The sequence below is a fragment of the Tamandua tetradactyla genome, chromosome 24 (assembly GCF_023851605.1).
Source record: "Tamandua tetradactyla isolate mTamTet1 chromosome 24, mTamTet1.pri, whole genome shotgun sequence".
Taxonomy (NCBI): domain Eukaryota; kingdom Metazoa; phylum Chordata; class Mammalia; order Pilosa; family Myrmecophagidae; genus Tamandua; species Tamandua tetradactyla.
The window spans coordinates 47,164,934-47,182,766 of record NC_135350.1 but is presented as its reverse complement, the minus strand read 5'-3'; the positions used below and the strand labels follow the sequence as shown (position 1 = coordinate 47,182,766).

The 17,833-nt window shown below is 35.7% G+C and overlaps 1 protein-coding gene across 3 annotated transcripts in view; it reads left to right on the top strand.

Annotated features, from left to right (window-relative positions):
- CFAP299 (cilia and flagella associated protein 299) overlaps window positions 1–17,833 on the top strand; it is an 857,410-nt gene that overhangs the window by 823,211 nt on the left and 16,366 nt on the right. The window contains exon 6 of one of the 3 annotated variants that reach the window (XM_077143041.1): window positions 4,273–4,509. The exons of the other annotated variants lie outside the window; for them this stretch is intronic. Within the exon in view, the coding sequence (XP_076999156.1) occupies window positions 4,273–4,368 (96 nt within the window). The 3' untranslated portion in view covers window positions 4,369–4,509. Of the gene's footprint in view, window positions 1–4,272; window positions 4,510–17,833 lie in introns of those variants that run through there. 3 annotated transcript variants of the gene reach the window in all.

The window sequence follows — 17,833 nt, the reverse complement described above, 5'->3', positions numbered from 1 at the left end:
GAGGGAAAATGACATTCTGAAATGAATTTACAAATAGATGAAAAACGTGTCTGGTCACAGGTCAAAAGTCTGTTATGTTTCACCGAACACAATTACTTTGCAGTTCAATATTCAATAATTATTTGTATCATTATCAGTTCTCTAAAACTTGCCGAGTTGCAACACAACTCAAGGGAGAGAAAACCCAGATAACTGATAGGCAGTATTTTATTTTTGCCCTTTTCAAAGTCTCTCATAATTTTTCCTGACAGTCTTCTCCCCCTTTGTTATCATAATAATTTCAAAGAAAGATTATTCTTGATCATTAAAGAGGTTGGTCTCATTAGTTTTGCCTGATTGTTTATATAGGTGCAGTAAGAGTGTTATTTTACCATATAGGACTACTAAGTTTGCTTTGTAAACTCTAAGGCCATACAGTTTGAATAAATTCTAAATTAAATTCTGTCTGGCAGTTTTCATAAGGAATCTCAAATTGGACTTTAAAACCTTCTTTTATTTGTTATCCTAAGGCTAGGAAACTAAGTCCAAGAAACTCTCCAACAGATTTCACCTGCAGTACCTATAAATTTGGGTAAATTCCTCTCCTTTCAGGATCTCCAAAGTCCCTAAGTTTATTTATATATAATATTTTGGGATGCTTTAAGCCAGGAAATAGGCCAGTTTTCTGAGACAGCTTTAATGCCTTGGCTTCAGAAATCAAGCTTAGTTCCTTAAAAGTGGCTGGCTTTACCTGATTAAATGAGCATCATTTTCAAATTTAACATTCCAGGGAAGGCCTTGGTTTTACAATTTGTACAATTATATCCTGGTAAAAAAAGGAAGACAGCTTCTTATTTCACTTATGCAAATAATTAAATTGCCATGAAAAATAAAGAGACTTAATAAGAATTTCTGAATCCTTAAGAGAGTGTGTGAAAATCTGGTATTGTTTTTAAATGTTTCATTGCAGTTTATAAAAGCATACTTTACTAAATTGCTATGGGTTACAGACTGCTTAAGGAATAAAAAAAAAAAAACCAGGCTTTTGTATATATTCAGAAAATAGGACACAAAAACAACATCAACAACATTCTAGACAAATATCCATGATAAAATTTCTCTCTTTAGTTCGCTCAGCCTTATTATAATTAATTCCTATTCCACTGGTCTTGGGTTAGCAGTCACATGTAGCCCCCCGCTTTGGCCTAAAAGAAGTCCTGGAAATCCTGACTCAATCCACTGGAGGAACAGACTGAAAGTTGTCGAACGGTTGTTGGCTCAACTTTGTAGTGTCAGAAATTTGAAGTAACTGATACGTTATTTTCTATGAGAGTCTATGATTGTTCTGTGTTGAAGATGCAAATTCTGACCTGTAAGCTACAGCATAGACTTCAGAGACACATAATATGATACTGTCTTATGTAGATGATAGGGACCTAAAATAACTGTAGTAACTTGCTAATGATAATTTTCAAATGTAAATGGTTTGATGAGGATTAATAAGAGTAATACAGCAGACAAGGAAATTTTGTTGTTTCTGTGGCATGCAAAACAGAAATAATAAAGCCATTACCAAAAAAAAATCTCAAGAATAATTAATACGTCTATTTTAAAAGTGATCAATGAATGCTATATCTGATTCAAAAATTGGATGAAAATAATTTCTTATAGAAGAAAATATCTTGAGATATGACCTAAAATAAACCTGTGACATTATTGTTGTTTTTTTTTAAATACCAAAAAATATCAAGTAAAAGACCTAGTAAGTCTGCAGTAAAGCGTGTGGCGGTTTGAAGTTGTATGTATCCCTGAAAAAAAGATGTTCTTAAATTCAATCCATTCCTGTGAATGGGAATCTATTGTGATTAGGACCTTTGAATAAGGTTTTATATTACCTAAAGACTTTGGGAATTTTATTCAAGTTGACGTATGAAAAACTCAATTACTGTTGAAATAAAGTTGCCAGAATAATGGTTCAGTTTAGTGAACGCAATTTTATTATCTTAAATATTGTTGTAGGAATAGTTGTAGCTTAGTTAATCAGTAAATCTGGTAAGCTAAAGAAAAATACCCTCAGGTAGAATGAAATATATCCTTTTATTTTACTTAACACTGATAAATCAGAGATGTAGCTGTATTTATTAAACCAAAGTTGTTACACTAGTCTCATTTGCAAAAGATTTGTCTTAATTACATGAACTTAAATTTTCAAAAAATTTCTGAGTTTCTGTGAGAATAACTATAAGCACAGCACATTTAAAGTATCATAACTTTAATTTCCTCATATTCTTGGAATTCCATGAATATTTGATTTATAAAAGAATTTATCTCTACAGGCCAATCAGAATAAAGTTCCTTTAATTTTAACTTAAGACAATTTTAATCTAATTTATTAGTACCCTCCAGAGATAGGAAAATATCATACACATTCACACAGTGAGAAATAAAGGCCTTTCTGAATTACAGGCGTGAGCAGACAGAACACAGAAAGAGCTTGTAGTTTAAGAACTTAACAACTACAGGTCAAAAGTAAATGCAGAAACACACAAAAAAAACTCAGAGTCCATATGTCAAAGTGCTTTGTCTCAGTTCCTAGTGGGCCCATAGTTCTTAATTTCAGCTGCAAATGCACAAATAGACAAGAAAAATACTAACAAACCAGATTCTCTGTAGTCTAACCCAACTGAGAATAAATTTCTTTAAGGCATTAAACCATTTGCAGAGATCACCAAATGGTTAGTCTATAAAACTAAATTCCCAATCGTTGCTGCCCTCATTAAGGAATAGCTTGGTTATTTTAAAAGTACCAAATAAATAAATAAATAAATAAATAAATAAAAATAGTCAGAAGGAAAATATATAAAGAGACAAAGAATCAGCAAAGTTAGAGTTTTATTGCTACTTGAGGTTCACCTCTGGAAGCCAAGAAAAGATGTGACTGGAATTAAACTACCCACCAATGCAGATTACTCAACTATCAGGTGAATCCATTGGGCATTACACTGCCTCCGAGATGTTTACAAGATAAATTTCTAAGGAGGGTATAATTATGACTCTTATACAGATATAAAATGAACATGTCAAAGATTTTATTTAGTTCATTAATTATGGAGAGAACAGTAAGATGTCATACCCATTCAAAGGAGAATTCAAAGAGCAAAACACCTACAGGGAATTAGGAATTGTGAAATAAATTTGCAAATACATGAAAAATAGGTCCCTATGCAGTGCAATAATTAATTGCCATCCACTGGACACAATTAATTTGCACCTCTAAAGACAAGAATGGTTTGCATTATTATCAGTTTTCTAAAACCTCAGAGTTGTAAAGTAGCTCAAAGACAATGAAAGACAGAAATAAACTGTTTGGGTTAGGTAATCAGGACACCCACTTTTTTTGTTTGCCCATTTCATAGTTTTCCCAATCTTTATCTCCTGAAAGATGGGTCCAAAATATTCTTCTTCAACTAACACAAGAAATTAAGTTCCATGGAAAAGAGGAAATACCAAAACTCTTTTCCTTTCTTAGCTCTAAATTTCTTATCTCTTCCCACAACCAAAGAGAGAACAACTAACATCATTCTTTTTTATATCAAATGTGTACAATGAAAAATATTTTCCTATATTAGCTGTTTTCTAACTTTATTAGTATCCCTATCTCCACCAATCATTTGAGAATTAGCTCCATGGGAATTTTTCTCTTCTTTCCTTATTACTATTCCATTTGTAAATCATTGCACCCACAGGTGCTCCTAAAGAACCTGCAAGTATTATAGAACATCCTGAATAAAGGTAAAAGGGCCACATCTTTTTTCACAGATTAAAATTGAAAAAAAAAAGGCAACTCAGCTTTTAAACTGGTAAAACCTTTTCATAAAAGCCACCATAAATATAATGCACTTCCACTAATCTGACTCAATTCAAATTTGTGACACATTTTTATGTGACAAATTTGAAGTCAAGATAGAATTTTTGTTGACTTATTACTCCTGTAATCACATGTATTTGCAAAGCCCTTCCCTGGGAATTCTGCAGAATTAGTGACCCAAGCGGTTCAGCAGAGTACGGACAAACAAAAGTCTGGGATGCTACTTTGTTTTGCAGAAATTTTCAGTAAAGTCACAAACCAGGGTCTCTAAGCTCCTAATAAGAATCATCATTGCTCCCGAATAAAATAAATCTGGGGGGAAACTTGGCCACAGCCTTTTTATTTCTCCTTGCTATAAAAAAATCATTTATTGCCAATTATTTGCATGAACTTTTCTGACTATCAGTCTAATTTATGTATTTTAGGTTCCACCAGGTGACAACTCAACTAGATCGCCTATCCAAACCAAACTCTACATACAAGCTGTCATTTTTGACCATGTTTCCAGAAGGAAGACCTAATTATCAACATGTTAGATGGTCCCCTAATTGTTTGCTGACTTTAAATGAATCCTGTAGCCAGAAGCAAATTAGAATAATAAATGAGCCCTTTAGCAAGAAGGCAAATTAGAATAATAAAAGTTAATGAATAAATTAGAAGGAAAAGCATATCTCAAGTGTCTTTTTATTGTACCTATAGGGTTTTCTAATTTGAGGGTTTTCTTTTCTTTTTTTATTTCCCTGAACTCTGAAGCTGATTGCAACAATTCATAGGATAAAATTCTGTTACTATCAAAGTTATGGTAATTAGTGACATATGTCATCGGTCAGATTTTCTGAAACAAAAATATTTGAGGTCCTAATCATATAGTGTAACAAACCTTATGCCATGGCAGTCCTATCATCTGAAATCATTAAAGATTGTTGTAGGACCTTAAATTGGAAGACAAGGCAAGAGGAAATATAAATACAAAGTTTTCAGGAGTACTAACAGAGTAAATAATTTCTGAAATATCCCATGAGATTGCATATAACATGAACGTTTATGTGACTGGACAATATGAACCCCATGACAGTGAAGTTGACAAAAAAAAAAATCTAAAAGAAACCATATTTTAGAGAATGAGGATTTCATAAGACAAAAGAACAAGTTTTCCCAGTGTGTCCCTGAGCAGAAGAGATTATTCAACGCTATTTTGTATTTAAAATTCATGTTCGGCTCTTCTCCTTCGCATTCCCTCCTCTTCCTTTTTTAAATAATAAGGAGTTAAAGCAATTAGATGGGACCAAGTAACATAGGCATCTGTTCAGTGTGTGGACAGTGGGTGTGGCAGAGCCCAGAGCAGAGTGTCTGAGATGGAATGCTGTGAGGAGGGTATACTCATCAGAAAATCCTAGCCTGGCTTGAGATGTCAGATTGCAAGCAGCCTGAGTGGAGTCGTATTGAATTGGAATTGGTTGTATCACTGTGAGCTCATAGTTTCCATAAATATAATGACAATTTAATATAGATATAAATATAGATGCTAATGTGTTTATGCATACGAATTCCCACTCTCCTCCATTTAGAGGGCCTAAGAGCAGCAATACTTTGTTAGCAGTGAGCACACCTAGCACCCAGGTTTTTTTTTCTTTTTTTTTTAATTAATTTAAAAAAAAATTTTAAATACCAAAAAACACCAAACAAGCACAGACATTTGTAACTTTTGATCATTCCATTCTATATATAAATCAGTAATTCACAATATCATCACATAGTTGCATATTCATCATCATGATCATTTCTTGGAACATCTGCATCTATTCAGAAAAAGAAATAAAAAGAAAACAAAAAAATTCATACATACCATACCCCTTACCCTTCCCTTTCATTGATCACTAGCATTTCAGTCTAAATTTATTTTAACATTTGTTCCCCCATTATTCATTTTTATTCCATATGTTTTACTCATCTGCTGATAAAGTAGATAAAAGGACCATCAGACACAAGGTTTTCACAATCACACAGTCACATTGTGGAAGCTATATCATTATACAATCATCATCAAGAAACATGGCTACTGGAACATAGCTCTACATTTTCAGGCAGTTCCCTCCAGCCTCTCCATTACATCTTGACTAACAAGGTGATATCTATTTAATGCATAAGAATAACCTCCAGGATAAACTCTCAACTCTATTTGGAATCTCTCAGACATTGACACTTTATTTTGTCTCACTTCACTCTTCCCCTTTTGGTCGAGAAGGTTTTCTCAATCCCCTAATGCTGAGTCTCAGCTCATTCTAGGGGTTTTCTCAATCCCTTGATGCTGAGTCTCAGCTCATTCTAGGATTTCTGTCCCACATTGCCAGGAAGGTCCACACCCCTGGGAGTCATGTCGCAGGTAGACAGGGGGAGGGTGGTGAGTTTGCTTGTTGTGTTGGCTGGAGAGAGAGGCTACATCTGAGCAACAAAAGAGGTTCTCTTGCGGGTGGCTCTTAGGCCTAATTTTAAATAGGCTTAAAAGGATAGGTCTCTTGTGGGGAGATTCGGGGCTCAGCCTATAGCTTTGATTGTCCGCACTGCTTGTGAGAATATCAAGAATTCAACTTGCGGATGTAGAATTCTCCCTCTTTCTCACCATTCTTTGTAATACTTTTTTATTCACTGTTCAAATCACTCTGAGCACCCTGGTTTTAGTATAACAGTTTCTCCCAAAAGAAACCAGGACTTCAAGAAATGGCAGTTCCAGGCTTGAGACAGGAAAAGAGTAAGAATATGGGATTTTTTTTCATCAGGTAATTGTGTATTCTTCACCATGTTCATTTATAGAACATTAGCATCATTCCAGAAAAAGAAAAAGAACTCATATGTTCCATGTCCTTTTACCCCTCCTTCACTTTGACCACTAGTATTTCAATCTACTCAATTTTTACCCTTTATCTCCCCCTATTATTTATTTATTTTTCATACTTTTTTTTTTCACTCATCTATCCATAGCCCAGATAAAAGGAGCATCAGATACAAGGTTTTCACAATCACATAGCCACATTAAAAAAGCTATATAGGGTGGGCCACAGTGGCTCAGTGGCAGAGTTCTCGCCTGCCATGCCAGAGACCCGGTTCAATTCCCAGTACCTGCCCATGCAAATAAAAAAAAAGACAAAAAAGCTATATACTTATGCAGTGTTCTTCAAGAATCAAGGCTACTGGAACACAAGGTAATAGTACTTCTCTTTAGCCAGTGCAAAACACCATAAACTAAAAAAGGGGTTATCTATGTAATGCGTAGGAACAACCTCCAGGATAACCTCTCGTTTCTGTTGAAATCTCTCAGCCACTGACACTTTATTTTGTCATTTCTCTCTTCTCCCTGTTGGTCAAGAAAGCTTTCCAACTCCAATGATGCTGGATCCCAGCTCATTCCCGGGAGTCAGGTCCCATGTTGCCAGGGAGGTTTATACCCCCCTGGGAGTCATGTCCCACGTAATGGGGAAGGCAGTGAGTTTACCTGCCAAGTGGCTTAGAGAGAGAGGCCACATATAAGCAACAAAAGAAGCTCTCTGGGGGGTGACTCAGGCATAATTAATTACAAGTAGATTTAGTTTCCCCTTTGCAGGAATAAGATTCAGAGGGGCAAGCTCCAAGATAGAGGGCTTAGCCTATTGAATTTGTTGTCCCCACTGCTTGCAAGAATATCACAAATTTCCCAGATGGGGAAGTTTAATATTTCTTCCTTTCCCCCCAGTTCTCCAAGGGGACTTTGCAGATACTTTATTATTCTCTACCCAAATTACTCTTGGATATATCAGGGCATCACACTGACCTGTACAAACCACACATGCCCTATTCAAGATTCCATGTAATGGTGCTCAAGTAAACTGACCATACAAGTTAAGTTAGATAATGTGCCATCCAAAATATAAATTTTGCACCAAATAAACATCTCTCCCTTTGATCTCAGAGAAGTTGAATTTGAAAATATGGGCCATGTCATCCTTTACCCAGTATTCTGATTTGCCTTACTCCTACCCAGATCAGCTTCATTCATATTTCTAGATGAAGTCTGATTACTTTTCAGCTTTTTCAACAATTGCTGAATGGGGTAATGCTGACTTTCACAGCTTCAGGGCTCTAATTCAGAGTCTCAGAAGTCACATAAATACCTGAAGTTTCCGAGAACGACCAGGCTATATACAAAGAGCTTAACATCTCAGGATTTAGAAATATCAGTTACAACTCCTGAATATATGTGACTGCTATAAGAGCTTACAATCTAGGACCCAATTTAATAATCCATACTCTCAACTTCATTCTCTGAGTTTGTATATTATAGTTAGTACACATGCGCATGATAATATTTGTCTGTTTGTTTCTGCCATTTCACTCAACACATTGTCCTTAAGTTACATTCACCTAGTTGCATGCCTCACAACTTCATTCTGGGACATCTTTTTGCAACAGAAAGTGAAGAAATGCATCGAAAGGACACAGAGCTGATCTTGAAAGCCTCCTACTGGCCAAATATGGGACAGTTTGGTCACCTAAAAAGGACTGATAACAGGAATAAAACATGAGACCATGAGTCCATACTGATACACATAAATAAATAAATCAGTAGTTTGATGAAGAACAGTTTATTTACATACTCTCTCCCCATAAAGTACTTATTAATTATACCAAGAACAATTAAAAAGACTGGTGAGCATCACAATGATCAAAGAGAAAATCATCAATAATGAGGCAAACAAATTGTACCCCATCCAATAATATGAAACAGAGGATTGCAGCATCAATTTTCTGATAATCTAGCCAAAACTACAAAACCAAATCCAGTCATGAAAAAACTTAGACAAACCCAAATCGAGGGATATTACACAAAATTGTAATCTTCTAGTGTCAAGATCATCATAGTGAAGTAAAAGACTAAGAAAGTGTTCTGATCAATGAAAGTCAAGTGAGACATGAAAGCAAAATGCAACACATTATTCTGACCTGGCTCATTCTGTAATGAGGAGCATTATGGAGACAAGTGGTGAAAATTGAATTGTTTCTACAAATTTGGTGGTAAAATGTAAAAATAATTATTTCTTGATCTGAATGATTATGTTATAGTTTTGTAAGATAATGTCTTTGTGTGTAAAAAAGTACGCTAAAGCATTTTGTATTCATATCATTATTTATTTCAGGTGGAAAAGGTCTTTGTTTTGTACTTGCAATTTTTTATAAGTCTGAGAATTTTGAAATAGAATAAATATTTGATCTATGATATTCATAAATTCAAAACTCTATATTCTAGTTTGCTAGCTGCCGGAATGCAACACACCAGAAACAGATTGGCTTTTAATAAAAGGGGATTTATTTTGTTAGTTCTTCAGAGGAAAGGCAGCTAACTTTCCACTGGGGTTCTTTCTTACGTGGGAAGGCACAGGATGGTCTCTGCTGGCCTTCTCTCCAGGCCTCTGGGTTCCAACAACTTTCCCCAGGGTGACTTCTCCAAAAGCCTGGGCTGAGCTGCGAGTGCTGAGATGAGGAATGCCGAGCTGCTTAGGCTGTGCTATGTTGTGCTCTCTCACTTAAGCACCAGCCAATTAAGTCAAACATCATTCTTTGCAGCAGGCACACCTCCTAACCAACTGCAGATGTAATTAGCAACAGACGAGGTCCATGTACCATTGGCTCATGTCCACAGCAAAAGCACTAGGTGTCTTCCCCTGACCAAGTTGACAACTGAATCTAACTACCACACCCTACTACTATAAACTAAAGTTTATATTGCTATAAATTTTATTAATCTGGCCATGGATTTGACCATTTTTTTTTTAGTTATAGAGGTTGTAGGTTACAGAACAATCACCTATAAAATACAGGATTCTCACATACACCTTTTTGTTAACAATTGCATTGGTATGGAATATTTGTTACAATTGATGACAGAGCATTTTATAATTGTACTATAAACTTTAGTCATTAGTCTAACTTAGGGTTAACTGTTGTGTAGTGCATTTCCATGGATGATTTTTCTTCATTTTCATTCTATTACCATATATACCCCCTAACATTTCACCCTTTTCACCACATTCAGATATATATTTCAGTGTTGCCGATTACATTCCCAATGTTGTACTACCACCACCACTATATATTACCAAAGCCTTTTCATCATTCCAATTAGGATCCCTGGACATTTTAAGCCTACCTTCCCTATCCTCTAGTAACTAATCTTTTTAGATTCTGAGCCTGTGCATTTTGGGGGTTTTTTTGCTGTCAAAATGGCACACAATGGCTGTACCATTTTACATTCAATCAAAGAATGAGTGTTCCTATTTCTCTGCAAACTCTCCAACACTTTTAATGACCTGTTTATTTTTTAATAGCAACATTCTAATAGCTCTGAAATGGTTTCTCTTGTGGTTTCCATTTGCATCTCCCTGATGGCTAATGATGTGAAAATCTTTTCATGTGCATTCTGCCCATTCGTATATATTCTTTGGAGAGATGTTGATTCAAGTCTTTTGTTCATTTTCAAATAGAGCTGTTTGTCATATTATTATTAAGTTAAAGATTTCTTTATATATTCTGGATATTAAACCTATATCAGATATGGGGTTTCCAAATACTTTCTCTCATTGGGTGGGTTACCATTGTACTTGCATAGTAAAGTCTTTTGAGGAGCAAAAGGTTTTGATTTTCAAGAGGTCCTCTTTATTGTTTCTTTTGTAGTTTTTGCTTTGGATGTAAAGACTAAGAAACCATTGTCTAATGCAATATCCTGAAGATGCTTCCCTATGTTTTCTTCTAGGAGTTTGACAGTTCTGGCTCTTATGTTTAAGTCTTTAATCAATTTTGATCTTATTTTTGTATAAGATGTAAGATAGGGGTTTTCCTTTCATTTGCAAATGTTTATATAGTTGTCCTGGCACTGTTTCTTGAAAAGAATATTCTTTCTGGAATAAGAGACCTTTGCCCTCTTGTTGAAATCAGCTGGGCATAAATGTGAGGGTTAATTTCTGAACTCTCAGTTAGATTCCTTTGGTCATATGTCCATACTTGTGCCAGTACCATGCCATTTTGATTACTGTGGCTTTGTAGCAAGTTTTAAGATTAGAAAATGTAAGTCCTCCAACATCATTCTTTTAATAGATGGTTTTGACAATATGGGGCCCCTTACCCTTCCATAAAAATTTGATGATAGGCTTTTTCATTTCTGCAAAGAAGGTTGCTAGTATTTTGACTGAGATTCCATTGACTCTATAAATTACTTTGGGTAGGATTTGCCCTTCCAATCCATTAACACAGAATGTCCTTCCATTTATTTAGATCTTCTTTAATTTCTTTTAGCATTATTTTTTAGTTTTCTATGAACAAAGCCTTTACATCCTTGGATAGATTTATTCTTAGATATTTAATTATTTTAGTGGCCATGAAAGTCACTTGACTTTCACGGCATCTAAAAAAAGGGATGTTTTTCTTGATTTCTTCTCCTGATTGTTAATTGCTTTTGTATAGAAGCACTTCAGATTTTGAGATGTGACTCATAGTATTCCACTTTGCTGAATTCATTTGTTAGCTCCAGGAGCTTTACTGCACATTTTTCAGGATTTTCTATATATAGGATCATGTCATTTGCAATTAAGGAAAGTTTTACTTCTTCCCTTCCAATCTGGATGCCTTTAATTTCTTTTTCTTGACTAATTACTCTGGAGAGAACTTTCAAGACAATGTTGAATAGCAGCATGATGATGGACATCCTTTCATTCTTTCCTTCTTTTCCACTAAGTATGATGTTAGCTGTGGGCTTTTCATATATGTCCTTTATCATGTTGAGTAAGTGTCACTGTACTCCTACTATTCTAAGTGTTCTTATCAAGGAGATGTGCCAGATTTTCTCAAATGTCTTTTTTGTATCACTTGAGATGATCATGTGTTTTTTCTCTTTATTCAGTTACTGTGATATACTGCAGTAGTTGATTTTATTATGTTGAACCACTTTTGCATACCTGGGATAAATCCCAATTCATCGTGGTGCATAATTCTTTTAATGCACTATTGCTGGGATTTTGCTGAAGAGTTTTGCATCTATATTCATAAGAAATATTGGTGTGCAATTTTCTTTTCTTTTGGTATCTTTCTTTGGCTTTGGTTTGAACATGAATTTGGCACATAGAATGAATTAAGGAGTGCTCCCGCCTTTTCAACTCTTTGGAAGAGTAGAGCAGAATTGGAGGCAAGTCTCCTTGGAATGATCAGTAAAATCACCCTGTGAAACTTTCTTGTTCTTGACTTTTCATTGTTGGAAGGTTTTTGATTACTGATTCAATTTCCTTATTAGTTATTGTTTTCTTGAGATTCTATTTCTTGTTCAGTCAGCGTATATAGTTTGTGTGCTTCTGAGAATTGGTCCATTTCCCCTAGGTTATCTAATTTATTGGCACCCAGTTGTTTGAAGTACCCTCCTCTATTCTTTTTAATTTCAATGGGGTCAGTAGTCAATTCCCCCTTTTAATTTCTGATTTTATTTATTTGTATTCCCTTTTTCTTCTGTCAGTCTAGTTAAGGTTTGTCAACTTTATTGATCTTTTCAAATAATCAACTTTTGGTTTTTGATGATTCTTTCTATTGTTTTTTGCTTTCTATTTCATTTATTTTCACTCTGATCTTTATTATTACCTTCCTTCTGCTTCTTTTAGGTTTAGTTTGGTCTTTATCTTCCCCCTAGTTCTTTCTGTTTTAGGTTAGGTCTCTGATTAGAAGTTTTTCTTCTTTTTTAATGTGAATATTTAGAGCTGTACATTTCCCTCTTAGCATTGTCTTTGTTGCATTCCATAAGTTTTGATATCTTGTGTTTTCATTTTCATTTTCCACAAGATAGTTCCTAATTTTCCTTCTGATTCCCTCTTTAACCCATTGGTGATGTAAGAGTATGCTGTTTAATTCCAACATATTTGTGAATTTTCTATTGATCCTACTGTTAGTGAATTTTCTATTGATCCTACTGTTAGTGATTTCTAGCTTCATGTCATTGTGGTCAGAGAATATACATTGTATGATTTCAATTTGTTTTGTGAGCCAAAAGATGATTCATCTGCACTAAAGAAGAATAGGTGTTCGTTTCTGTTGGGTGAAGTGTTCTACACATGTATCTTAGTTCTAATTGGTTCAAGTCGTAGACTTTCTTATTGGCTTTCTGACTAGATGATCTATCTATTGTTGAGAGTGCTGTACTAAAGTCTCCTACTATTAATGTAGAACTGTCAATTTGTACCTTCATTTCTGTCAGTATTTTCTTTATGCATTTTGAGGCTTGGCTCTCAGGTATAAATCTATTTATAACATATATAATGTATAGACATTATATATGTATAACATATATAAATAAATATAAATATGTATTTATGACATTTTCCTATTGAATTGTTTCCTTTATCTGTATATAATGCCCATCTTTGGAAATCATAACTGTTTTTTATTTAAAATCTTTTATCTCATATTAATATATCCTCTCCACCTCTCTTTTGGTTACTATTTGCATGGTATATATTTTTTCCATCTTTTCATCCTCATCCTACTTGATTCTTTGAAGTTAAGGTGAGTCTCTTGCAGGCAGCATATAGTAGGTTCATGAATTTTTACCCATTCTTGCATTCTCTGCCTTTTTACTAGAGAGTTTAATTCATTCACATTAAAAGCCATTACTGATACTACAGGACATTCTTCTTTCATTTAACTATTTATGCGTTGTACTTTTTTTACCCTCAATTTTATTATTGCCCACATTCATTTTTATTTGATTTGTTGTGTTATACCGTATTGAGTGCCTTCTCATTTTTATCTTGACATATTTTTCATATATTTTCTATGTAGTTACCTGAGGATTAAAATTTAATATTTTTAATATATAACAGTCTTACTTGGTGTGATACAAAATTTACTTCAATAGCATATACATATACATTTCCTATATCCCTCTAACATCCACCATTTTTTCTGTAGTTGTTACCGCTTATATTTTTGTACATTATATGTCCAAAAACATAGAGTTATCATTACTTTGCTTTTTAGCTCCTGTCGGAAGTAAGAAGTGGAATTATATAACAAAAATGCACTACAATAACACTGGCATTTATAATTACCATACTGGTTAAATTTACAGCAGAACTTTGTGCCACGTTGAACGATTGTCTAATGTCCTTTCCTTTCAATCTGAAAAACTTCCTTTAAGTTGCCTATAGGATAGGTCTAATGGTGATGAAATCCCTTAGCTTCTCTTTATTTGAAAATGTCTTAATCTTTTTGAAAGAAAGTTCCACTTTATATAAAATTCTTTGCTGGCAGCTGTTTGCTTTTCAGCAGTTTAGGTATTTCAGCCTACTGACTTCTTGTTTTTATGGCTTCTCATGAGAAATCAGAGTTCAGTCTAATTGGAGCTCACTTGTGCATAGCACATTGCTTTTCTCTTGAGCTTTCAGAACTCTCTCCTTGACCTTTGCATTCAATATATGATAGGACATATTTTTCTTCATATTTATCATCTTTTGTTTTCTCTGTACTTCTTGGATGTGCATATTCAAGTCTTTTGCTTAGTTTGGGAAGTTCTCTGTCATTATTTCTTTGAATATTCCATCTTCCTTCTCTCTTTCTTCTCCTCTGGGACTCCCATCATGCACCAATCCATGTGTTTGATGGTGTCCCATAGTTGTCGTAGGATATTTTCACTTTTAATGTTTCTTTTTTATTTTCTGTTTCTCATAATGAGCCTGACTCATTTCAATTGTGTTTTCTTCAAGTTCACTGATTCTTTCTTCTGCTAGGTCCAGTATGCTGCTGAAAAATGTGACAGTTAGGTTTGTGTGTCAACTTGGCCAAGTAATTGTGCCCAGCTGTCTGGTCAAGCAAGCACTGGCCTAACCATTACTGTGAGGACATTTTGTATATTGCATCTATTACTGATTATATGTACAATCAACTAAGGATAGTGTCTTCAGCAATGAGTGATATTTAATCCAATCAGTTGAAGACTTAAAGGGAGAAGATGTATTCAGCAATCAGAAGAAAGATTTTTTATCTTTACTTCAGTCACCCAGCCTCTCCTAGGGAATTCATCAAAAACCTTCATTGGAGTTGCCAGCCTGCAGCCTGGCCTATGGAATTTGGACTTGTGCACCCCCACAGTTGTGTGAGACACTTTTATAAAATTTCATATTTACAAATATCTCCTGTTGTTTCTTTTTGCCTAGAGAGCCTTGACTAATACAACTTTGGTACCAGGAGTTGTTCTTAAGAAACCAAATGTTAAAAATGGATTTTTGTCATTGGTTTTCTACTCTGATTAGATTCAAAGGTGCGATGACTCTATATCCAATAATCAAGATGTCACTGACAGTCCATGACATGACTTGGCAATATAAATAAGCAAAATATCATCATTTGATTATTCTACTCATACACTCACATGATGCAAGGCTCTGGATAAGAGTGTTTTTGACAGCTTAACAGAGTTTTGTGGAGTTAAAAGGATATAATGATGTTGGACAGTTGTTCCTAGATACACTGGATACAAGTATAAAAGAAATAAATGAGCTGAAAGTTACACGTGAGCAACCTAAGCACCCTATGAGAGATACAAAAGTTTCTATGTGTTTCCTTAAAGAAAATCTTAATTCCAAATGCAGAGTCTCATTGGCAACTAAATTCTCAAATATGCCTGGGTCTGCTGTTAAAGTGAAGGCATTGATTGGAAAAGAATAGGATCCTTAAGGTGGGGATGGGAACATATGGGTCTATAATGATGGCAGTGAAGACATTGAAATCCTAGATTCTACTGAGTCTTTGCTAGATAAACCTTTAATGGTCTGCCTTGAGGAAACAGTTGTCCCACCTCCAGCCTTCCCTGAGGAGACAGCTTCCCAAACTCCAGTTTGCTGTGAAGAGTCTGCCATCCAAATGTCAGTTGAAGAGATTAACCCTTCAGTGCTTGCCAAACCTAGAACCACCTTCCCCAAGGAAACAGCCTTCATTCCTGTGTCTGGAGAGAGCAATTCTGGAGAGATGAAACTGCAAAGGAATGCCCTGAGGTAATTTGCATGAGAGATACTTCTAATTCTTTTCATGATCCACCCCCTCCCCCTGCCCCGACTATACTCTTTCCTTCCAGACCTTAAATTAGACTAAAATCCAAACCGGCTCTGAAAGGTGAGGAATAAAGCATGATCCATGAGGATGTATACTATACTTCAAAAGAACTGCATGAGTTTCCAATTTATTTAGACAAAAATCAGGGGAATATGTGTGGGAATGGATATTATAAGTGTGAAGTTATGGTGGAAGGAATATAAAGGCTGAATTTATTGATATAGGCCCACTAAACAGAGATTCTGGATGCAACGTTAAAGCTTGAGGGGTTAGAAAAGGCTTTAACTGATTGTTTAGGTGGTTGGCTGAAACATGGATAAAAAGTTAGCCAACATTATCTGAGGTTGAAATGCCAGAACTGCCTTGTACAAAGTACATGAGAGGATCCAAAGGCTTAGAGACACTGGAATGTGAGAGTAGATTTACCATGTTGGTCTTGTTCATCCACCCCAGAATGTACAGAGTGCATACCTTTCACCAGGGCCTTGAGGAGTAAATTTGTGAAATTAGCTCCATCGTCCCTGAAGAGCTCTATAGTCACCCTTCTCTGTAGGTCAGATATTACTGTGAGAACGGCTGTCACTGAGTTGTAATCCCTTAACCTAGTGGGGATCTTCATCTCCCAAGGTGACATAAACTATGGGGAAACAGTCACCAAAGTCAAGGTAGGCATGGCAACCATAATGGACAGCAGACTGAAAGCAGCAATCAGAATAATTTAACTCACAGTGTCCTACAGTGATGGCTAGTAGACCTTGGGGTACCTAGAAGTAAAATAAATGGACAGTCTACTAAATTTCTGCTTGATCTGTATAAGCAAAAGAATTCTAGGTCAAGTGAACAAAAATCTGATGTGAATTACAAAGACACAGAATCATGGTCACCTAAACAATGTCCAGACTTGAGACAGTTTACAAACCCAGAGCCACAAGAATGAAGGGAAGGCCAGGCCCCCTTGGGGAAGAAGCTGTTATACTGTTCTCAAAATTTATACTGTTAACATTCCTCCAACCCCTCCCCAAGAGACCTATGGCCTTTTACCAGGGTAACTGTGCACTGAGGAAAAGAAAATGATCAGATATTTCACAGATTGTTAGACACTAGCTTAGAAGTAACATTAATTCCAGGAGACCTAAAACATCATTCTGATCCACCAGTCAGAGTAGGGGCTTATGGAGATCAGATGATTTAGCTTAGGTCCATCTCACAGTAGGTCTCTGGACCCATTCTGTGGTTATTTCCCTAGTTCGGAACTGCATAATTGGTAGGAAAAGCCAATTGGAAGCCACTAGAACTACCCCTACCAAGTGAAATAGTAAATCAGAAGCAATATCTGATTCCTGGAGGGATTGCAAAATTAGTGCCACCATCAAGGACTTGAGGGATGCAAGAGTGGTGATCCCCACCCCATCCCCTTTCAACTCTCTTATTTGACCTGTGCCAAAAACAGATGGGTCTTGGAGAATGGCAGTGGATCATTGTAAACTATAGCCACTGCTGAGCACTCAATCTGCCAGTAGCAGAGAGCCAAAGTCAGTATCTGATATGGCACCATTCCCTGAGGTGACCGGCCTGCTCCCCAGTGACGCTGGGTCACTTCTATCATGGAAGGGGCAATGATTTGTTCTAACAGGAATAAATTCATGCTCTCCAGATATGGGTTTGCCTTTCCTGCATGTAATGCTTCTACTAACACCACCATCCATGGACTAACAGAATGCTTTACCTGCCATCCTGATATTCCACCGAACATTCTTCTGATCAAGTAACCCACTTCACGGCGAATGAAGTGTGGGAGCGGGTACATGCTCATGGTCTTCTCTGGTCTTATCATGTTCCCCATTTTCCTGAAGTAGCCACTTTGATAGAATGGTG